This window comes from Typopeltis vanoorti, chromosome 10 (assembly GCF_054136105.1).
Source record: "Typopeltis vanoorti isolate ZY-2024b chromosome 10, IOZ_Tvanoo_1.0, whole genome shotgun sequence".
Classification (NCBI taxonomy): Eukaryota; Metazoa; Arthropoda; class Arachnida; order Uropygi; family Thelyphonidae; genus Typopeltis; species Typopeltis vanoorti.
In genome coordinates this window covers 80769396-80795418 of record NC_143558.1, presented here as the reverse complement: position 1 = coordinate 80795418, position 26023 = coordinate 80769396, and the positions used below count along the sequence as shown (strand labels likewise).

Genomic DNA, 26023 nt, shown 5'->3' with positions numbered 1-26023 from the left:
TAATAAGTGGAATCTTAATTGGTCAATAAATCACAACTGTAAGAAAAGGATCCTAAAGGTCAATGCATAATTTATGGTGTCCTCCTTTATTCATAGTGCTCTTAATCCACAGCATCATAATTTCAGGAAAAATTCGAGGGCATACTATTGGGATTTCATTGCAAAAAAGAAGTAACATCATGTGAATAACAGTGACATAAATTATCTCAAGCAGAGGAATCATTGCTTCTCTTATAGTAGGTTTATGGAGAATTCTCAATCACCTTGAAGCTCATAATGTTCAACCAAATAATGAACAGATTAAAATGTTATTTAATGCCAGTTTAAATATTCATAACTCAAGATATGCAAACACACTGACAACAAAGATAGATAATTTCAATGGGAATTTATTTACCTGGGATCGATGGTGAGGTAACAAATAAGGGACTTCATGACATCAAATTCTGAAATCTAATAAATAAAAAATATATATTAGTGTGTGTGTGTGTGTGTGTGTGTATTAAGGTATAAAATAAATTCCATAGGAGGATGCCTTAAACACTATATATTCATCTGAAACAGTAATTTATTATTAGTAGTACTACATGCATATTCAGAGAGTTTAAGGCCTTGTTAAGGGAGGCCTACTCAGCCTGCACACTATTTATCACACATCTGCTTGTTCACAGATTATGCACTCTCCTCTGAAAATCAGTTTTGCTCACTTGCCACCTGCCAAGTGAAACGAAGTCCTCACACCTTTCTAACCAAATCCTTATTCGATTTCCAGGTATGATCCCTTATCCTTTCCATTTATCATATTAATGAACGATTTTATCTATCGTCATATACCATACATAAATCCTTTGATTAATTATGTTGTTAGCCTATCATCTCTCTTTCTCTCTATCATTTATTCACCATTTAGGGTGGATTAAGTTGGACTGAAGTCTTCCAGTCAAAGTTCTATTAAAGAGGAAATGTTTACTTCTTTTTTTTTTTTAAATGTGGAATGACAGAAATCTGATAACATACACTGCAAATCTTGAATTGAAAATCTTTCTAAAAATATTATCTGAGTATACTTATGGAATCTTAAAACCCATTATAACAGGCTTACACTAATCACTAACTCAAAGCTTATGCCAATATCCTTCTAAACATTCGCTGAACTCTCACACTGGCAACTTATTTCACTCATTCTCTCAAAGCAAAAAAATCTAGTTTTCACATTATTATTAAACATATTATTACTCAATTTCCAGGGATGAGTCCTTGTTCTCTACTATCTGGTCATGTACTATAATTCCCCCCCTCCCTCTCTCCATCTTATAGAATTCCCTTAGTAACTTAAAATATTTCTACCAAAATCCCTCTTTTCTGCCCATTAAGACAAATTTTTGATTCTCAATCCTCTCCACTATTTCCAATCCTCAGGAAACCCAGGTTATGACAATTTGTAAATTTAGGATTTGTTACTGTGTTTTTCAGCCTTCAATAAATCCTTTAGAGGAGACTTTGATATAGGAAGTTATCACTATCTAGATTAAACAGGCTAGAACTGACTATGGCTTTGAAAAGAAAAAGAGAAAGAGTTTTAACAGCTTTCAGATGCAGAAATCAGACATATAAAATCTGAAAACACACTGATGAGTAATTCGGCTGGGAAAGCAGCCAGGTAAAGTTGAAAAAGCTCAATCTAGTAAAGACAAAATCATACCAAATGTTTGTGGCAAGTAAGTCAGCATATGTCCTTACAGAATAAAGACAACTATAAGAAAGCTAGATGCAAAAGTGTCTAATCAAAAGTCAAGGGAAACTTTGAGAAGAATACAGAAAATAAATATAATGAAGGTGAACAAAATGTTCTGGAGGCTGTTGAAAAATCTTAAAAATGGAGGAAGAAGTATTGTAAATTGAATCAACAATAACAAAGATATAAAATACTCCAAAAGTTTGTTAAATGAGATAGGTGGTCAACAATGTTCAAATATAGCAGTTGTAGAGTAATCCCTTTATAATGCAGAGGGCATGGTAAGATTGGCATCTTGCCATACCCTCTAAATAAAATTAAGATGAATTTAATTTTTTAAAAAAATATTTTTAATTTCAATTTCTATGAAAAAGGGCAATAAAACAATGTGAGAATTACTGAGAAATATCCAAATTGAGTGTTCTATGTAAGATTCATGCAAGTATACCTGAGAAGAGACTCAGAAGTATTGTGGAAGAGAAAACTGGGGAAGAAAAGGGTTGCTTTAGGTCAAAGACTGTCAGGATGAGATTTTTACTTTAAGACAAAGAATTGAGTAATCAAAGGAATACACATAAAAAATGTAAGATGCCAACAACTAAAGCACTTCATTCTACAATTATCTGGTTTAAATTAAATATTACACAGAGCAATGCAAAGTCTGAGCAATGTATTGGCAGTTAGTAATTCCATGTCTTTAGAGCAGAGTTTTCAGATTATCTAACCCAGTCCTTTCATAGTACTTATGTATGACAGGTTGACAACCATTTGTGGGTGGCATACACATAAAAACAGCATTGTAATCCAAACACAGAGTCCAGTGTCCTACCACCAATCCACTGTCTTCTCTTAGATTCTGCTCCACCTATAATCAGATATCTGTGTATCATTCATTAATGTTAGACTGCATATACATCTCTGTTTATTGCATTTTATTTAACAGATTTCTAAGCATTATCCTGTCATATGTCACTGCAAAATCCAACAGTATCATTATATAACTATTTTGCTGATATAACTAAACAGATGCCTCTTTATCACAGAAAGTAAGTACATACTATGTCAAGACTTCCTTTTCATAAAGCATCACACTCTCCATGTTTGCCCATCACATAGGAAAAGAACTATCTGGTATCTCCTCAGGTCTATTCAAGCTAACTTCTCATAATCTGATGTTTTCCTAATCATGCTGATCACTTCACAAAATAAAATGTTGAGAAGGGAAGAAAATACTCCCTAACATTCCCCATTTCTGTCTTCTCCCCCCCCCCCTTTTTTTTTTGTAGTTCTTGCTAAATTATGCTACTGTCTGACCACAGATGCCAGATTGCCAAGAGTCAATTCATGTTGAAGGGGAGAAAGGAATAAAGTAATGTAGGAATTCATCATCAAGAGAAATCGTGCTTTATATGTAAAATTTTCTGACTGTTGCACAAGCAAAATAGTTACCACTTTAAAAACTAGAATTTTCATAAAAGAAAAGCTAATTTTCCAACATATAATAATAAACACCATCTCGATAATAGGGTAATCAAAATGCATTGATTACCCTATTATCGGAATGGTTTCATCTTCTGCCATGCACAGGAGATTCAAAGAGTCTTGATTCTGTGATCGGACAGTACTTAAAATTAACTGTGAGGATATGGCCCAATAATGATTTCCCTCAAACAATCTGTTACACTCCTAGATACACTGGAGATACACTTGTAGTCACCTTCTGAGGTCATAATTATCTCACTGATAAGTCCATGTAGGAGGGAAGGGCTAGAATGCTCTCATAAACATCTAGAAAAAAAATGATATTAAAATAACTGACATAACCACTAGAAAGAACATATATTAAAACCCTTTAACCCCCGTGTTTCATCAAATTGTAATAATTTGTTCTTTTTCTTTTAGGATATATAAGAAGACATAAAATTAATTAATTTTGTTCTAGGTGTTTATCAGAACTTTCTAGCCACCACCATATATTCCTTCTCCCCAAGTTATTAGTCCCTGACCTCCTCTATCCCTCTAATTAGGGACAAAGTGGTTAACTCAGTTATGGACATCCTCTTGTGCTGTGATCAGATATAGCACTCTTGAACATTAGCTCCTCTTCATTGCATGTTGTTTCATGTGATTATCACTCAGTAGCTGCATAAATTCCAGTTCCCAATCTTATGTGACTATTCTTCTTGTTAAACGTTTTTTCAGTTGGTTATAATATAAATCAAAGATGCCAAGAAATTATATTCTTGGTTTAATCCTTTATCCAAGTGTAAGCAAATAATGTTTGCACATGAAGTATCTTCACGACTGGAATACTTGTATATAGAGGCTAGTGACTTCACATCAATTGCTTTAGTATCCCATAATGCAAAGCATATCTATTATACAAGTAGCATAATGCAAAGCACATTTATATACAAATAACCCAGTCACAAAGAGACTTCATATGCAAACATTGTTCGCTTACCCTTGGATAAATGATTAAATCAAGAATATAATTTCTTGATATCTTTAATTCCGAAAACATCTATCTTTAATCCCGATTATTTTAATAATAAGATGCAACATCTTTTGACTACTTTTATATGTTAAATATATGGCTTCTGCATTACTTTGATATCTCTTCTGGGTTTGGCTCTCACTGATGACATTTATTAATGCTTGTTATTGGATTTGCTAATTTCCTTGGGAGTACAGAGGTTCTAGTTGGTGGTAGATTTTGTGCTGTCACTGGGTGTAGCCACTGCTGAGTTTCCTATCCTGGAGTGATTCAGGTCAGGAGTAATGAGTTGAGTAGTGATCACTCTGAGATTTAGAGTAATCTGTAGATCACTCAGAGTTTTTGGAGAGGTATCTCCACACATTAAACATACCTCAAGAAAGGTTGAAACCAGTCTGGGTAGTGGCTTTGCCATAATGCATAGCATTAGACACATCTGAAAAGTTGTGTGTGCTTTGCATTATGGGATACTAAGGCAACTAATGTGAAGTCATTAGCCACTATATACGAGTAGTCCAGTCGCAAAGATACTTCATGCAAAAAAATTATTTGTTTAGACTTGGATAAAGGATTAAACCAAGAATATAACTTCTTGGCATATTTAATTTATAGTGCCTATTCTTCCGTTCAATCTGTGTCCCCACAGCTGAGGTCTTCTAATGACTACTTGACCTTTATCATCAAATTAATTTGCCAACACATTCCATCTATATTTGCTTTTACAAGACCTGGCAACCAAAAACACATAACAGTAACTAATGACATATTTTGTCCTATTGGCCTCTATCTCAGAGGATACAACCTCAAATGTACTGTCTACCATGATTCAGCTAATGTTTCCCTGTTTAACATTAATTCTCACTAGTTAAACTACTACTACTACTATCATGAAATAACAATTTTCCTTGCATTCTATTCCCATAACACTGTCCTCTTCATTAACTGTCTCAACTAATCTTTTAATTTTTTGAAGCTGACCTGATCATTACCAAAAATTTTCCCCATCTGTTATACTTTAAGCATTGCTCTTAAGCACCATCCTCACAGGTACCCTTATGTCCTTTTTTAACAATTGACTGACAACGATCGGTGACCTCCACTACATAGCTCACATTTCTGAATTCTGAGTCCTTCACAACTTTAATTTTTATCCATGGAAAACACAATTTCTAGGAGCAAACATACTTTCATCAAGTTTAATTGACAGCTTTAATGGAACACTAGACATATTAAAATATATTTCATCTTTTATATTAAATATTTCATATAACGATCATTATATTATATATTACTATATCATTCATATATTTAACATCATTGGACGAAATATATTGGAGTTTCTGAACAAATTCTATATAATTTTTTGTTACACATGTAAGCCGTGAAACTTACTTTAATATTTCATCAAGTTTATCTCTAATCATTTTTTTTTTAATTGTTAACCCAAAAATTCCCACCTGACATAATGGAATTATTGAAATTTGCAATCACATCAGGTTACTTCACATGGAAAGGTAAAATATATAAACAGCATAAGGAACAGCAATGGGCTCACCCTTATCACCCAACTTAGCCAGCTTTTTTCTTAAACACCTAGAACACAGAATTTTCACTCTTGATCCAAAACCAACAATGTGGCTATGCTACATCAATGACATCTTTGCAGTTTGGAGTCACGCAGAACCTGAACTCTAATAATTTCTACAAAAAATCAACACCCTGTATCTTCGTTTCAAGTTTACACTAACAAAGGAAATGTCAACAGGTATTTCCTTTCTTGATGTACACATCCAGGGCAAACAAGATGGATCAGTCTCAACCTTTGCCCAACACTTCTCCAACCCCTGATGCATTCAGATGGCTCTACTGCATTACCATCAACAACAAAACCCATACTTCCTGGCTTCATATGACATTTCCTCAAATGCATGCATAGCTGATTATGGTAACTGTTCTCCAGCCATTCCAAATGCTCAACAGTCAATACTCTCTCTTTCTCTCTCCTTTTGCCAGAAAGAGAGAGAGAAAGGATCTTGTCCAGAGTCTCGTTCTAATGGTATTTTTCTGATTGTCTTGAAGGTTTGCACTTCAGAGCTGTTGTGTCCTATGCCATCTCTTTAAGTTCTCTTATTCCACTAGCATCCACCACACAGTCTGGAAATTGGCTTATGTTCAACTCATTCCCAAGAAGGATGTCAAATCCCCATAATCAAACTAGCACCTGACCTATCTCACCTCAATCCTCTCCAAAGTAATGGAGAGAATCATCAACATTCAACTCCTATGCTACCTTCAAGGTACCTAACTAATAAACGATGCCAGTCTGGATTCCACTACTACCAGTCAACAGGGGATCAGTTCACACGTCATCCATCTCTAAACAAATACCTTCAAAAAGTTTGGTGAATCTCAAGTGGTTGCACTTGATATCTCCAAGCTTTTGAACAGGTCTGGCACAAAGTCCTATTAAGTAAGTTTCCATCATTTAGTCTGATTCACAACTTCTGGAACTGGGTTGCCAGCTTTCTGACTGGATGCATATGTATGATAGTGGATGGTTTCTTATCTTCTCACTATGCAACAAAATAGTTGCATAGTGAGAAGATAAAAAATACAGTTTTGCTAATGATAGCAAGCTACTCTGCCTTTTTATTTGACAAACTCTGCACTACACAAATAATCACATATTAAAGAGCATCGACCTCCACTACCCTGAATTCAGGTCTGTAGACCATTCTTCAATGAATTCAGATAACCTTTGTCAATTTCAATGCTGGCAAAACACACAAAAGAAAACTGTTTTCTTCTGGTATTACTCCTTTCACAACACCTAATCTACAGACAACATATACAATTTTTTGGATCGGAAGTACCCTTACATCAAGCATTTCCTCACATAAACACATTATAGTTAATGCATCCTCAGTCCAAAAAAATACGATGACTTATCACAAATCCATCCAATTAGTGAATATTGCTCTCACATTCGGAGTAGTGTCCCAACTCCCTGAAAATACTTGACCCAATACAGAAGAGAGCAATCGGGTTGAAAAATGATCAATTTTTTTACAAATACACTCTACCCACTATCAGACAAACATTTGATTTCTGCAGCAGGAATTCCACTGTAATTTTTCACATGAACTTCAATGATTTCACTACTCTCTGCTAAAACCATTGCAGCATGTGCAACTGATATCCAATAGTCCTTCAACTCCAAATTCACAAAACAAGTTTCTCTTCCTTTCAAACACAAACATGTTTTTGCTTTTACAACTTTCTATGTATCCATGATACTATAAGTTTGGTTAACCAACTTTTTGTGCATGGGATCAATCTGAAAGATCTTGTAATATAACTGATTCTATATCAGACCATTGTATAATGCTTCCTTCAATTCTAAAAGCTGTTTTCCAATTTGAGTACAGATTAAAAACTATTCAATATGGTGTCCCATTTATGCTATGTATTTGTACATTGCATTTTGAATAGCTTTTATCATGTCTTACATCTTTTTGTAATCTACAAAACTTAAATACAGATCCTCAATATATTTCCTATGATTTCTCAATCATTTATCTTAAAGTAAAAATCTGATCCAGATAATAGCTATCTGAATCAGCTTATTTTCCAAGTTTCCCATCCTCAGTTCTTCTTAGCATCCTCTACCTCTCAAGTATGTGTCCATAAAATTATTACTAATATTATGATTACCATATGGACACCTCCATGGAGACAGAACACTCATCACAGGAGACCCAAACTATCCACACAATCTATCATACTTCTCCTTGAACCCATTAACAGATAAAGCACACACAAATGACTCTGGCAACTCATTCCACTCATTCACAACTCTCCAAGCAAAAAATCTAGTCCTGACACCCCTACCAACCACATTGACAATTTCTTCCAGCCAAGTGCTGAAATATTTGCCCTCTATCAATCCTATAAAACTCTTTAAGCAACTTAAAATCTTCTATCATATCCATTCTTTTTCTCCTGCCAACCAATTTTTCTGCAATCCACACACCCTCAATCAACACATACTCAATCCAGATGTGGACGTATCAAGGATTTATGGAGAGGAACATCAACTCCTTCATAATTTGTTCTTCAACAGCCAAATTATCTTATGGGCTACCTAAATCTCTAGTATCATCTGTTTCCTGGAGTAGATTGCCATCAATGTGATACAAAGTTTGTAATTTATTTATCCCCAAATGCATAAATTTACATTTCTCCATATTAAACTGACACCCATTGACTTTTACCCAGCCTATTTAAATAATCTTGCAAGCTCTCCACATTGCCTTGATTAACAATTACTCTACCTAATTTCACACATCAGCAAACAACTGAATATTTCCTTTGAGGTTATTTCCTATATCATTTATGTACAAATTAAACAGTAATGGTCCTAGCACTGAAGCTTGCAGCACACCATTAGTCACCTGTTTTCATCTAGATTCTGCCACTTTTTGATATCTGTCCAGCAGCAACCCTCTTATCCATACCCATTTGTTCTAATTTGCATAATAGAGTTCAATGTGGTATTCTGCCAAATCATCTGTTCATTGGACATCCACAGATGTCTGTACGTAGGTTGTGTAGAAGGAATGATGTAGGATTTGTATATCTGTGGTTGTGTTTGACAGAAAGAAGGATTTGTACAATGCTGATGGACTGCATCTAAATGGTTTGATGTTAGGTGTCTAGGAGAGTTTTGTTCACCGAACATGCTGAAGTGCAAATCACCAAATATTGTAATTAAACAAAAAAATATACAAGGTTTACTTGCAAACTAAAGAGCTAATTCAATATCACACTTGTTTAAAACAAAAACTATAATAAGTTAACCTAACATTTTCAACTAAAATACGAAAAAGTTACTTTTCCTTCAGGAGCAATAGATCCACTCTACACACACACACACACACACACACACACACACACACACACACACACACACACACACACACACACACCCCTTACTTACATGGAATAATACAAAGAGAAATTCTTATTGGGGATGATCAGAGTTCTTCTCTGATCATCAGGAACTTGATATTCTTTTGAAGATCAAATTTTTCATTTCTGAATATTAATTAAATTAAATGATCATTAAAATGGACAAAAGCTTTAGATAAGGCTTTCTGCTAGGTCTGCAGATATCATTAAAAGCATAAGAGGTGATGCTGTGAATATCATGGTTTTCAACAAGATTAGCCAATTAAAAATGAAGTTGCTGAATATTCAGTACTGCCTATCTCATTTAAGCAAAGGGCTCAGAGAGGTAATGAAAATCACTTACAATCTGTAAACTCATTCCTTCATGACCTGATTACCATAGCAAACATTACTATAACAAATTCACTGTAAATTATTGAAAAGTACTAAACAAAGTCACATACATGTAGTATTATGCTAGCAGAAAATAAATATAACAAACTATCCAACATAAATTGTTCCTTTGGTCCCTAAATAGTTGCCATAGTGAGAGTTCAGTTGGGCTGTTTAGAATTACAATCAAAGAACTAACACTGAGAGCCCAGCACATTATGTTTTTAAAAATGAAATTCCAGGAGTAAAAACTACCATCTCTTAAAGACAATGAAAAGGGAGAGATCAGAGTAGCAATGTTCACTTTTTAGTAGGGTTGACTCACCAGAGCAAACACTACTCTAACACTGCTTTAACATGAGCTTTATCCATTAGTTAAACCTAAACATGATGCTATACTATAATAATTTATTCACTAAAATAAACAACTAAAATTCCCAATCAATGTTCCACTGGTAATGCTATAATGATATGCTAAATAAAATTCATTATTATTATTATTATTGTACAGGCACCTCCATGGAGTCCAAAGACTCAGTGCTCAGAAGACCCAAACTATCCACACAATATCTATCATACATCTTGAACCATTAACAGACAAACTGCTCACAACTGTCTCTGGCAATCCATTCCATTCATTCACTACTCTCCAGGCAAAAAAAAAAAAAATCTCGTCCATACATTCTATTACTATCCTACTAATTACACCTTTATTCTTTACTCAATTTGCAGAGATAATCTCTTGTTCTGCTGACTGTAGCTAAGTACTGAAACATTCCTCCTGCATCAATCCTATAAAATCCTTTAAGTAACTTAAATTTTCTATCATATCCTCTCTTTTTAACCTATCGACCAACTTCTGCAACCCACAAATCCAAATAGGGAGCATTCCACAGACCACTTATCATCTTAGTCACTTGCTTCTGGATCCCCCCCCCCCCTCTACTATTACTACTACTTCATCCCCAAGAGCATAGTAATCCAGATGTGAATGTATCAAGGCCTTATAAAGAGGAATAACTTCCTTGTCTCTACTTGTTAGTGTTCTTCAACAGAAAAGTAATCCTATGAACTACCTTGGCAACCTTAGCAATATATGCCCTTTAAACTTCAACTCTCTATCTACTACCAACCCCAAATGCTTAGTTTCATCTATTTTCTGGAGTACAGTTCCATAAATGTTGAACACGGCTCATAATCTATTTATCCCAAAATGCACACGTTTATATTTCTCCACATTAAACTGATACCCATTAGCTTTTGCCTATACTGACAGCCTATTTAAATCATCCTGCAAGCTCTCCACACTGCCTTGATTAAATATTACTCTATCCAATTTTTCATCAACAGCAAACAACTAAATAACCCGGCCTGGTTGGCCGAGTGGTTAGTGTAGATGCTCTTCAGCCAAAAGGCTGTGGGTTCGAATACCACCACGGGCATGGATGTTTGTGACTGTCTGTGAAAATATCAGTTGTTGTTGGTGGTGGTGGTGGATGAGGTTGAGTGGTGGAGACAAAGAGTTGTAGAGTAGGTGACCTCCCTCGATGAGTCTTTGGACTCCATGGAGGTGTCAAATAATAATAATAATATTTCCCTTCAGATCACTATCTATATCATTTATGTACAAATTAAACAGTAATGGCCCTAGCACAGCTTTGCAGCGCATCACTAGTCATCTGCTTTCTCCTCGATTCTGTTCCTCCATATACCTCTTTAAATATCTGTCCATCAGCCAAGCTCTTGTCCACATAACCAGTCATATTCACCACATTTGTTTTTTAATTTGTATAACAAAATTCCATGCGGTATTCAGTCAAATGCATTTGCAAAATCAAGCAGAATCACTGTAGCCATTCCCTTTATCTAACTCAGCTGTCACCCTATTATAAAAAGTCAGTAAATTGCTAAGGCATTACCTATCCTTAACAAAGCCCATGTTGCCCCTCACAGAGTATCATATTCTTATCCACCCATTCTTGAATTCTCTTTTTTGACCAGTTTTGTCAGTATTTTTACCACCTGAGAAATGATTTGCTACTGCAGTCTTGGAGTGTCCCTTATGCAAAGGAATTATTTTGTTCTCTTTCCACTTCCTTGGAAGTCTATCAGCACTAAGACTTATAATAAAGAGACAAGTCAGAGGCATTGCCAGTTCCCTTGCACCTTCTCATAAAATGTGATCCGATATCCCATCTAATCCCACGAGTGTAATTACACTGAGCTTCTGCAATATTCTTAGAACTTCCAATTCATCCACCTATCCTCCCATACCAGTCCCTGTCACTGCAGTAATCTTGCTATATTCTTGAGGATGATCACCTCTAATTATTTTGCCTATTTCTCTAACCTCACCACCATCAGCAGTCATTAAGGTCCTTCCATAATCATTCTTCCTGTTACTTACCACGTAGCAAAAGAACTCACTGAGATTTCTTTTGGTCTGTTTGGCTAGTTTCTTCTCTTAATCTGATTTAGCCTTTATCACCATGTTGATCACTTTTCTCCTTATATCCTCCACAACAATTCTTGTTTTGCAACTCATGTTTAATAATAATAATACTACTCTTCATCTAACTCCTACCTGATTAAGCCTCCTGACTTATAGTAAACTATCCACTATAACAGGGGTATTCAACCCGTCGATCGCAGAGCGATTTTTGGATGATCTCTTGTGTATTCCTCCTTACTTACAAATTTAATTAAAACTGAAAACATAATTTAGGTATAGTTTCTGGAAAAATTCCCATGCTACTCCTCTTAAACACTATTATTATAATTACGGCTATAATTATTATAAAACTATTGCCATAAAATGCGATGAAAATTCAATCAACGTCCACCTAATTTCCAAATGTTGGACGATCCAGAACTTAAAAATTAAGCCATACCTCCGGCCATTTAGCGACAACAAACGCCCTTATTTGGCAGATTCAACTTCCAGTCTTGACATAGCCCTACACTCATTCCGAAAATGCTCCGATGATGGTCAGTCGACCGAAACAGTCCACACCCCGTTAACGCTCTCCCCTGCCCCAGTTTCCCCATAAGTAAACCCTTCCCCTTCTCTTCTCTCCCCCAATATGTGCCCCTAAACACAATAGTGTGTGCGTGTGTATATATATATATATATATATACAGGGTGTTCGGGATAAATTTGACATATTTATAATTAATTATATTTTTCCGTAAGTTACATGTATTAACACACACTTCTCTTCATTTAAAAGTTTGGACCCTTCTTCATTCATATACAAGATGTCAGAAAGGATGGATAGCTGGAACCCACCTGAATCATGGAAGAGAATAACTGGTATCATGATGATTCGTGCCCGCCATCAAAATAAGGATATTACGATTGCTGCCCAATGCTCCCTGAATACAGTAAAAACAATCAGGCATCAACTAGAGACTTGCAATGGTGACTACGAGGATGTAGCAAGAAGAAAGATCCCTAGCAGACGATCTGATTGCGTTCGTACAGCAGAATTCCTCGCAAATCTGCAGGAACAGGTGTTGAAGAACCCTGGCATTGGAATTCGGGCTTTGTTCGTGGAGTTGCTAACTGTAGTCAAGCCCTGGATAACAAGGGTAGCCAATGGTAGGCCGTATGTATGGCAGCAGGATTCGGCCCCTTGCCACACCTCTGGGAAAAGTCAAAAATGGTTGTCTGAAAATTTCTACGACTTCACCAGTCCAAATGTTTGGCCACCAAACTCCCCAGACCTTAACCCCATGGATTATTTTGTATGGGGCACAGTTGAAAAAGACACCAATCGCACTTCCAGTAATACAAAAGCCCAGTTAATGGATAAAATTAAAACAGTTTTTGCGGCCCTTCCCAGGGAGACTGTAGCATCAGCTTGTTCGAGGTTCCGAAGCAGAATTGAAGCTGTGATCGATGCTAATGGTGGTTATTTTGAGTAAATCTTGTTGATAGTATTGTAATTAACTCTGCCTGTAATGTTTTTTTGTCAATTCATTAAATTTAATAGATACAAAGAAGATTTTCTTTTTCCTTACGAAACTGTCAAATTTATCCCGAACACCCTGTATATATATATTTTTTTTTTTTTGTATAAAATAATTAAAAGTGATAATAAATACACAAATAAAGTTTTTAGTTGTGTATTTTTTTTAGTTGTTTATTTTTGCGTAATCAGGTATCAGGTTGGGGGAACGTGATCTATATAAGAGAGTAGATTGCCGAATAACTTTTTATAGAAAAATAGCTCGCATAGTAAAAAAGGTTGAACACCACTGCACTATAACATACTACTTCATTTGTACAAATTCTGGAATGACAATCAATTGTATTACAGTCAACTCTTACTTAGGTAAACACCATTATAAATCTCTGGATTGACCTATACATTCACAATCATTCTCAACAAAACTAGCCTACAGCAAATCTTCCACTATAACCAATTATTCTTTCATCTACAATGAATTCATTTCCATCATAGTTAAATGTATTTAATCATGAACTAAAACTTTAAAAGGAGATCTACGATATTCATAAAATGTGAGGAATATTGAAACTTACAAGACGAGTAGCTAATTGTCTTCCAGCACTTGCTATTATCCTAAGTAATTTCACTGCACCATGTAGAGGAGCACCATATGCATTAATGATTTGATTGTTGACAGCATCTGTAAAAACATATTTTGACCATTCTGAGCATATGAAAAAAAACCATAAAATAGTTACAAGATTAAAAAGAAATAAATGAAAAAAAAATGATCAAAATATAAGTTATTATTTATCTTATCTCTAAATTCAAAAACAAGTGTCCAAAATGACTGGAGTTTACATTATTTACTAGTAAGCAAGTAAGTAAGTCAAGTAAATCTCCAGACTGAAATATTTAATGACATCAGTATCAGAACAATTTTGGAATAATGCCTTGGACTCCAGAATTATTCACATCAATTTTAAAAGGATTTCTGGAAGCAATTAAACAACTATAGATAAAATAATTTTTTTTTTATAAAAAATGTCAAACTATATGATGAAAATTTTTTATTTTAATAACCTGCTGTACTGCATCAAAATGAGATTATTATTTACTATATAAAAATTTTTTAACAAGAAGCATACAAAGATATTCACATTCATGAATGAGACTTTTAGGTGTGTGTTTCATGTCTATTTCTCTCTCACAGGCCACAACTTATGCCAGCATAATTTGTAACCTGTGTTGATGCTAGTACCTTCTCCTAGGCACTTGGTAATAAACCAAAGTACTTCATATTAAATTATTTAATAAGCAAAGGTTGGTCGATTGGTAGAGCCTCTGCTACTAATGGCTCACGCAAAAAGTTAAGCAAAAAAGTTTGAGCGCGGTTAGTAGTTGGAAGTGGTCGATCATTCGAGGCTGTTGGTACACTCTCCCTCGATGAGTCTTTGGACTACCTGGAGGTGTCACATAATAATAATAATATCTACAATTTGCTTTTAGCATTTCAACATCTAACAAATGTTTCATGAAAAGTGAGTGATAATGTGCTTTCACAAAGCACAACATTCCTTTGTTTTCAGGTTGAATAAGAAATGTATAGTCTGACAGTAAATACGCTGTATAAACATTTTTCTTACACAAAACTTCAGCTCTGGGGTGAGCAGAACAACTATCTAATATAATTTCAGTGGTAATCCAGCCATTTTTCTTTGTACTGTACATCAAGAAGTAAATTTTAATGTGTTTCAAGGCCTTAGAGCATATAATTTTTCTCATCATCAGTGGTTTACATCTGTGCATATCTGCTGTATGCACACCTAGTGCAGCAACTCTAACCTTAGATTTCCAGAATTCTATAGGCCATTCTTCATCCTCTGCTGTTAATGCCCTTTACAGTATGCATTGCCAATATAAAGCAGTTTTTATCAGCATTATACACTGAGGAACTTGTAAGCTACAAGTTTAGCAAATTCATCTAATAGACTCATGTGATTTGCAGGCCATTTTTTTTTTTAATATAAACCTTATGGATATTTCTTAAACCTTTTGAAGCAATCCTTGACTACAGTCATACTCATATTATGTATTAGCATATACATAATGGCATATTATATTAGAGAAACCGAGGAGGCAAGGGATTTGGGCGTATTGGAGGATAAGAATTTGAAGTTCAAAGATCACATAACAAAAAGTTGCAAATACAACTCAGAGGATAATTGCGATGTCAAGGTTCACTTCAACATTGCAATTATCCTCTGAGTTGTATAATATGAGTATGACTGTAGTCAAGGATTGCTTCAAAAGGTTTAAGAAGCATCATGGTCTGTCTAGAAGGTTCATATTAAAAAAAATGGCATGTAGACCACGTGAGTATATTAGGTGAATTTGCTAAACTTGTAGCTTACAAGCTCCTCAGTGTATAATGCTGATAAAAATTGCACATTGGCAATGCATACTGTAAAAGACATTAACAGCAGAGGATGAAGAAAGGCCTATAGAATTCAGGAAATCTAAGGTTAGAGTTGCTGCTAAGGTGTCTACATACAGCAGGCATGCACAGATGTAAACCATTAGATATAGGAAAAATTATATGCACTAAGTCCTTGAAATGCATTAAAATGTATCCCTTAATGTACAGCGCAAAGAAAAATGGCTGGATTATACAAATTATATTAGATAGTTTGAGAAGCTTTTTTTTTTTTTTTTTGCATTTGAAATCAGAACTCATTGCATATCAATAATTTATTGAAGTCATTTATGTAAAGGAGAAAAAGGGCAGAAGATAGAACAGAGCTCTATTTCTGGTATGGTAGGAAGTAATTTGCCTTGGTTATATAAGCAGGACTTAGAGAAGAAGAAATGAAGCCTCCAAGTTATCCATACATGCCGAAGCAGGGATAACAACAGCAAGCATACTAACAGGATTCACACATTTTCAGATACCCACAGGTTCCCAGTGATGCTGCTCTGGAGAATAGGAAAGTAAAATGGATTTGGGTCAAGTAAAGGTGGTTAAGAATATGGGAAGAAAATACAAGAACAAGAAAGAATGAAAAGGACTTTGAACAGTCAATGGGAATCTTCTTTCACTGTGGATGTATCCCGACATGGAAGATGTGCAGTAAGGATTACATGCTTTCATTATATTGGGTATGAAATGGGAATAAAGACAAAGTGGCCTCCTCATTTAAAGAAAAAAGGATAGCCAATGAGTTTGAGGTTCTGATTTAGAGAACCAAAAATCATATAATAGATTGACTTCTGCTTACTATTCTTCTTGATTGAAACAGTTACACGTTAATCATGGTTAAATATTTAATTGACTACTGCACAGATATGAACCATCTTCAATGCAGTATATTACAGTAAGAACTTCAACAATCAAATGATAACAAAAGTTAGAAAGTTTTTTTTTCTCTTGGTTATAATTTATATTAAACACTTGTCAAGAAATTACATTCTTATTAATCTTCTATCCAAGTGTAAGCAAACAATGTTAGCACATGAAGTATTTTCACAGACAGACTACTTGTAGAGTCATTAGCCTCAACAAGTACTGTAGAGGCTTCACATTAACTGCCCGTATGTCCCCACAACGAAAAGTACACATACATTCAGATATGTATAATGTTATGCATTATGGGAAAGGCAACTACCAAAACAGATTTCGACTTTTAATGAGGTCTCATCAGTGGGAGCCAGACCCAGAAGAGATACAAAGTTTAAGTAATACAAAAGTCATATATTTCCCATATACAAGCAGTGAAAAGCTGTATCACCTTATTACTAAAATACTCTGAATTAGATATAGCTGTAGAAAGTTTTTCACTTGGTTACTGTAAAGGTTATGATTAACCTTTTTACTCCTTTATGACTTCTGCATTACTTAAACTTTGGTATCTCTTCTAGGCCTGGCTTCTACTAATGAGACCTCAATAAACATGTGGTAAGGCTTAAGTGATGGAAGGACATCATGTTGGAAGTTTAATGGAGTATTAACAGCACTAGGAAAGGATTAAAAACTAATTTTTAATGCTTCCAATATTTTGCCTCAGACCTGAGACGTCTTCAGGGAGTACAAATAACATTCGTAACACATACCCACACACAAAGACAATACAATGCAGGTAACCTCGTATAACGCGGTACTCATACAATGCTGTTTTGATATAACGCGGTCTACAAAGTGTAGTAACCCTTGTTCAACGTGGTACTTATACGATGCGTTTCGATATAACAAATTCTACAAATTGTAGTAACCCTTTATGTTTTCATATATTTTTCACCGCACAACTTAAAAATCAAATTTTATCTTTGTTAAATTTGCATCTGCCTGTATCGCGCATGTAGTTATAAGTAGCAAACTTACATATATTAGGAGAAATACCCTTTATGCATGTGCATCAATTGTTTATCACATAAAGTGTTTATTGTTGAAAATTGTCTTCATTTTCTGCCAGGAAAGTGCATTAAAAATCATAAGTGTGTTAATCTCAAGCTGAGCACTTTATTTTTTGGTGAGTTACATACAATATGTAATGCTATTTTATGTAAAAAATTTATTTTTATAGTAATGGTCACTTTCAACCATATCGCAAAAGCCCTTTTTTGCGATATGGTTAAAAATCAAAGTTCATAAAAAGTTCTGCAGAAGATTCTGATTGTGATGAATCCCTTAAAGAATTCAATTTAAGGAAATTAGCAGAAGGATAGGACTTAGCAAGAAAGTTATTTTATGGTTAATGATCCCAATGGAACATTCTGGAAAATTCACGAGACAATTGGATATTTGTCATCATCATCATCATCATCAAATTCCTGGCATGTACCCTCAAGGGGTTTAGCTCCATATTATGAACTTAATAAAAAAATGCAGCATAGTGGTAAGCAAGGTCGTATGAATAACTTTTTGATAACTAAACCAGCCGAAGTATGCAATGAGAATTAGACAAGTCATATACAAGAGATTCAAGTGATGATGACATCTGGCCACTAGTAAATAAAGACCATCTATGAAATGCTAGTTTTGAAGACAGTGATGACGATTATAATAGGCAGTTTATTTTTTTTTGCCTAACATTTATGCATTATGTGCAATGAAGTTTATGTACAATTTGTATTTTTATAAGCTTATACTATGCATTTGTTTCATAGTTTACATGTTTTCTTAACTTACATGAATTACTTGAATTAAATAAAAATATTTTTTCGTTGGATATGTCATTGTTGTTTATATAATAAAAAAAAAAACGATTTTGGAACCTAACCCTACTTTTTCTAGGTGATCCGAGTCTCGCATAATGCAATTTATAGAATGCAGCATTTCTGTGGAGTCTAACATCTGTGTTATACGAGGGTTACCTGTACTTAATGAATCACAAGGGTGACTCTAAAGTCCTATCTAGGTGGTGTATCCCTTATGGATGCTTGTAGGCGGCCTAGGTGGGACTTCTGACAATTATTGTTTCCCAAATTATGGGAAGTTTTATGCATCCATATTTGTTTAAATTGGGTTGATTTCTGAGTGCCGCTACAGATTCCAAAAACAGTCTTTTCTTTTTAAATTTACTATGGTGGAGCATGGTGATTTTTTTCCAGAAGATCCTGTCAGTAGTATCCAATACATGGTCTGCAAGACCGGACTGACTAGTTGTGATTGCAATTGTACGATTTGTGTAAATGTACACAATTTGTGATTGCAATTGTACGATTTGTCTAAATGGATGGTGACTGATCTACCAGTCTGTCAGAAGCAAGCCAACTTGCAGATACAAAGTACTTTATATACTCCAGGCACTGAGAGAAGAGGGACCTGATCTCTGGTGGGACTTAAAAGCTGTGTAGAGGTTGCACTTTTTTAAAGTTCTGGCTATTTTTTCCAATGTGCTATGGATGTAGGGGATGGTGATGGCATTTCTAAAATCATTCTGAAGCGATGGCCGAGGAATGGGGGAGAAACTGATTATTTTTTTAAATTCTGTAATTACCGTTGAATAGGAAGGTGTGTATATGGTTGAGTTCAGTTGAATGAGAGGAAAAGTCAAAACTATGTTTATCTAGGCAATTAAATCAGCTGGCCTTTCTAAAAAGATGTCAGGACACAAGAGTGATACCTAACTGTGTCAAACCTAAAATCAAATTCCAGTCATAAAAAGCCCTCCATATATACAAATGGGCCAGCCTTGCACTACTTCAAGAACAGACTGCTACAAGGCACACCAATCTATCTGCAATGAACACCGCCACCAACCCGTTACAATCTGAGCTCTCAGCAATCCTCAATCCTGAACTTTGGTTCATTCTCTCAAACATCTTGATTCCCTAAAATAAAAAATAAGCATATCAAAAAGTATAACATTCTGTGTAAATCTAAATCACAACTGCATATTAAACTGCTTCATACAGTAGTGAATCTATCTTTGAGAAGTCTCAACAAAGATGTCGCCAGTGCCCTAAGCCTCGGACACAATTTTGCCGTTGAATCGAAAGAAATGCCATGGCTATGCCTAATGTACAACATAGAACATGGAATCTGTTGCTTAGCTTCAGAAATAGCCAATAACAATATCAGACTTGATGTCACCAATATCCTCTCCCAGTTGTCGCCAGCAAAAAGCAATCTATCTTCTGGTCAACTCACAGCCCTCAGAAAGTTACGGAAAGATAAAAGTATTGTCATCATCACATCGGATAAGGGTAATGCCACAGAATATAATAAAAAATTGTATATTATTTTCTGAGATTGAGCTATCTACATGCATTAGATCGCGATCCCAAAAACAAAACGAAAGTTAAAACATTAAAAACTTACTTAAAGAGTATCTTCCCGGCTGCTGGACATTCAAAAAAAAACTCCAACCCTTCGATTCTCACCCCTGGATATACAGTTTACCTAAAATCCACAAACCTAATTCCCCCTAAGACCTATAGCAGATCCACTGATGCTCCATTCTACAAACTATCAAAACAGCTGGCAAACTCTCCTCCCCCTTTCACCTGCTGGACTTACATCCTATATAAAAAACTCTACCCATTTTAAAACCTTGATTGAAAATCTAACTTTAAATAATATATATTGGTAAGCCTCATACAGATATACTGACATCACCTCACTGTTTACTAGTATATATCCTTAAATTACACCATGACACTCTTAAAAAGCATTTTTCCTTCTGATATCTTAGATCTCTTTTCCTTTACCATCAATTCTGGTTATTTTTCTTGGAAAAACAAAATTTAAGCAATTTGCATATCTTGGCAGTCTCAATTTATTTTATTTTATTTATTTATTTTTTAATAAGTTAAAAAAATTTAATGACTTTTTTTTTTTAGTCATCTTACATTAGCTACTTAGCTATTGTTCAATTAGCTTTATACCGAAGATGCCTTTTGATACTTAAGTGAAAATTATACTAATAAAATAATATTTTACATGAGTTTATTCTGATATTATAATTTATTTAATTATAATACACGATTCTCATATATTATAATAAAATGAGAACCATGCAGGTGTAACAGCACTTCACAAGGTTGGAATGCAGCCACCTGTTATTTTCAATATGCTAAAAACACTTAGGATCAGTTTATCAGACTATTAACTGAAGACTGGTCCCAACAATTCTTTCTTTCTTTTATTCTTACTTCTCCCCAATGCTATTAGAGTATTTGAGGGCTAGTGGCGAACTCTTCCTATCTTACTTTGTTCTTCTCGTGCAGTGGGAGTCTGTCTTTTCTCCCACCATAAGCAGCTAAAGCCAGAAGGCAAATGCAATAGAGGAGTGGCAAACTGGCTGCATTTAATTGTCAAAACCCCCAATGAATAGAGAACCATTACTGAGCCAAGATAATGCTGCCTTGTCCGGGGAAGCTGATGCGATTTTTTTTAGATCACAGAAAACCATTGAGAAATATACTATGTGGTCAGCTCAAAAAATAATCCACCTCCTAACAATGAATATAAGGATGCTTCTTAAGCCAGGGAAGACCAAACCAATAGAGAAAAAGCTAGAGAGGATTAAGTGATAAAATAGGTATTGTTGAAACATACTGGCCAGAGAAAAAGCATGGTAAATTTGAAGAATGGAAAACTATTTTACTCAGGAGAGAAAATAACACTCACAAAGAAGGAGTCACAATATTAATTAGCAATCACTTGCAGAACTCCGTCTATCCATAGAACCACATGGTCCAAGAATTATACAATTAGATTGCAAGGAAAAGGGATTTTTTTTAAGATTATCCAAATTTATGCTGCAGATCATCACATGATGATGAAGAATTAGATACTTTCTACCAGTAACTACAGGACCTTATTGACAAATCAAACTAAAAGGATATCATAATAGTAATGGGAGATTTCAAAGCCAAGGAAGGATTTACACCAGACATGAAAAATGTGATGGACAAATTTGGAGTGGATAAGAGAAACAAAAGACTTTTGGAATTCTGTAAACATAACAATCTATTCATCTGAAACACCATGTTTTTCTATAGAACATCACACAAATACACATGGACATCTCCAGATGGTATTATTAAAAATAGCACTGATTACATTCTGATCAAAAATAACTGGAAATCCTCAATCCAAAATGTAAGGACACTAAAAAAAAAAGCATATTTTGACTGTGATCATGAATTACTAGCTGTAAAAATTAAGTCAAAATTTAAAAATAAGAAACCAAATACCCTAAACAACATTATTAACATAACAAAACTGAAAGATATAACTATACAAAACAACTACAGAAACATATATAGAAACAGAATTAAAGAAAAAGACCTTTGACAATGTGGAAAATGGGCAGAGCAGTTATGGTAAATGCTAAAGAAAAACACTTTGGTACAACAGTTAGATCAAATGAGTGGATAACCACAGAAATTTTGGAAATTTTAGAAGAAAAAAAAGAGCTGCAGAAAATACTCTGAATAAAAATAATAAGCAACATTATAAAGGACAGAAAAATAAAAATTTGTGAAGAAGCCAATAAAAAGAATGATAGCAAGACAGTATATAAAATTATAAAACAATTAACAAAAACACCCCAAAACAGACCACTAAAAATGAAAGATAAAAAAATTTAAACTGGAATTCAAGAGATTTAAAAAAAAAAAAAAGTTGGAAATAATATTACCAGATACTTTTCCAGAGGGAAGAAGACTGGAAAAACACAAATAAAGAGACAGAAAGAGAAAAAATATCATTCATAATAAAAGAAGAAATTTTGAATTCAATAAACCAAATGAACTTATCTAAATCACCTGATTATAATGAACTTCCTACTCATTTGTTGAAATATGGTGGCATAGCAGCCATTCATTTTCTGTTTGAACTTTTCAACCAAATACTATATGCTGGTGAAATTCCAGATGACTGGAAGACAGGCATCATAATACCAACTCTCAAATATGGAGATAAACAAAGATGTGAAAAATACAGACCCCACCCCCCCAATAACACTGTAAAATTCTCACATAATAAGTTAAAATAATTAACTTATCAATCTCGATTTTACAGAAGTTTTCAGACATTTTTATAACAGAAAATATGTAGTAATTGAATAAATGTCATATTTTATTGTAAAAATGCATTAATTAATTCCCACTGAAAGTCATATGTAAACCCATACACAGTACTAATGTACTATAGGTTGACCAATCAACCTCCTGTGTATGGACCCAACATAAAAAAAAAAAAAAAAAAAAAAAAAAAAAAAAAAAAAAAAAAACGAAGAGAGGGGATCAACCGAGATTAGTGTGATGAATCAGCAAAAACAAATGTTCACAAAGTCTTGCGAATAATAAATAAGCGCCCAAGATAGAGAAACTCAAATGAAGGGGGGGCCAGAGTGATGTTATCATGTCGAAGGGTAATCCCGGATATAGTAGGATTGGAACAAAGAATTAGAAAGGATATTTAAGAGGACTGAGATGGGACAGAGACACTACTTTTTTGGCTTTTAGTTTTTCCCTATCTCAGAAGATCCAGTTCCAGGTGTGTGGAGGTGAGGCTGTAATCAGGGGAGCTCCCGCTTGGACGCATGAACGTTACAGGAGAATGCGACTACCTGTGGACGTAGTGGAGACTTTGGCAGATCCTTCCCAGTAACCCGATGAGAAATCGCAGCAGCCATGTCGACAGGAAATCACCCTGACTGTATCGGACAGTTTCCATAGCCAGAACCACCACATTGTTCAAGCGACAATCGTAACCAAGGATGAAAACATAGAGTCATGCTATCCATCTTGAAGCTTTGTTCAAGTGACTGGACTGACAATGTAAAAGAGTACTGTAAGTGAGCACATGTCGTTAATGTTTCAGAATTAGCATGTGTAACGAAAGTGCTTATGGGAAAGTGTTAGCAAAATGTTAGATGTTGTGTTATGATTATGTATGGGTGAATTGATTGTACAATTGTATATAAGATTGAATCCTTTCTTACATGCTTACACGGTGATCAGAATACATTATGGAAAATTATGGAGACAACTACCACGTTAGAGCAAAACTTTAGTTTAATATAAATCAAAATGAACACTCACCATTTCGACCTTCATATCACGGTCATCATCTGGAGCACATACATATATATACAGAGAAACAAGATACACTAAATCTACATCATGGGTGTAAAATATTGTGAATGGGTGAAAAATATTCATCGCAGGCAGTGACGAATATCTTTGCGGTCCAGCCAAACATTTGCCAATGAAAGTGATTACTACATATAGCCGTGTTGCCTGCATTTCCTTTACATGCAGGCAAACCATTTCCCCCATTATTTATACCAGCCAATTATATACCTACTATCACGTGCCAGTGCCATGCCCTCGTCAGTCTAGTCGTCAGTCTTGTTTGAACTGACTTGTTTGGTGCGCGTAAAAGGAAATATTTTGCTTTAGGTGAACAAGAAAAATAAGTTTATTTACATTACGCTTATTAATTTGTGCAGTTATTTAGTGCCTGGTAAGATGATGTTCAAGAAAAAATATCAGTTTTTATTAAAATATTCTATTATTTTATGTTAACGATTATTAATTTTTATCAGTCCTTTGTATTCAGCATGTCTCCATTGAAACCAAGTGATAGTAATAAACGAAAAATTGCTGCCGAACATCGAAATTTCCAAGAAAAGTGGGAATTGGAGTATTTTTGCTGTGAAGTAAAAAATAAATTTTTTTATATATAATCATTTTATTAATAAAATGATTAATAACCTTGCCTGATCATTTGCCAATGCACTATCTCTAAAAAATTTAGTGGACCTGTGTGCCAATTAGATAGATGACTGCCACAATTAGCTGCATGAATATATGTAATTTAATTATGATCTTGCCTGTATTCTTTTCCCTAAATTCTCAGACTATATAAAATTCAATTAGAATGGGGCAGTCGTAAAATCAAATAAATTTTTCTGATTAAGAAGTGTGAGAAATTAGGTCACCTGTTTTTGTAGATTGACTAAAGGCTTAGGGTCTGTTTACAAGCAGTAGGAACAGAGGATAAGATTAAGAAGGATTAACTGAGAGATATTTGTAAAGTAGAATAAGGTTATATTAAGCGTAAAGGAGAACAGAGTTAAATAAGGCATTAGGAGTTGGAATAGTAATACAATTACTTTTACAATGGCACAGTTGAGTATGAATAAGAATTAATAACAAAGTTAATAATTCTTATTCATACTTGAAAAATAACTATCGATAAATAATTTGTTATTTATTTATCGATAAATAACAAAATTAGCACAATGAGAAATAGAAACACACAACACGATAAAAAAAAAATATATATATATATTTACAATGTTGATAAGTCATATCTATAAAATCTTCACATGCATTATTCAAAATAGAATACAAACTTTAATGAATCGGACAATAGGATAAGATCAAGTAGGATTCAGACCTGGAAGGTCTACTATAAATCATATGTTTACAGTTTAGCCTGGATGAAGAGTACTGGGCACACAATTTACTTATATAGTTCAATTTTATTGACTTCAAACAAGCATTTGATTCCACTGACAGGAAGAAAATGGTAAACATTTTCTTCCTGTCAGTGGAATATGGTCTTAAAATCTCTGATACTAGATTCAGAACTATAAACTTTTATTACAAATTATTATAAAGATACCAAAGCAATTGTCAAATTTAATAAAATAAAAACAGGCAAATTCAAAGTAGAAAGAGTCATTTACCCACCCTCGCACAAATTATCGCACAAACAAATATCAACCCCATCAAATATGCAGATGATATCATTATTCTTGCAGAATCTAAAGAACAATTTGAGAGAAAAAAAAAAAAAAAATCAATTGTGGAAGGAAAATTGGTCTAAGCAAAACTAAAACAATGAAAATATGAAGAGATCAGGGAAAAAATTTTCAATAAACTTAGAAAATCACATACTCGAACAAGTAAAGTAATTTACATATCCTGGATGTCTCATTACTCACAACCTCAACAGAATAGAAAGTGTAAAAT

At 34.3% G+C, this 26023-nt stretch overlaps 1 protein-coding gene across 1 annotated transcript in view; it reads right to left on the bottom strand.

The window, feature by feature from the left end:
• LOC150102538 (RNA polymerase II-associated protein 1) overlaps positions 1-26023 on the bottom strand; it is a 754864-nt gene that overhangs the window by 410289 nt on the left and 318552 nt on the right. The window contains exons 16-17 of the mRNA XM_090399226.1: positions 14122-14228; positions 398-453 (exon numbers count right to left, since the gene is read on the bottom strand). Coding sequence (XP_090255352.1) covers positions 398-453; positions 14122-14228 — 163 coding nt within the window. The remainder of the gene's footprint in view (positions 1-397; positions 454-14121; positions 14229-26023) is intronic.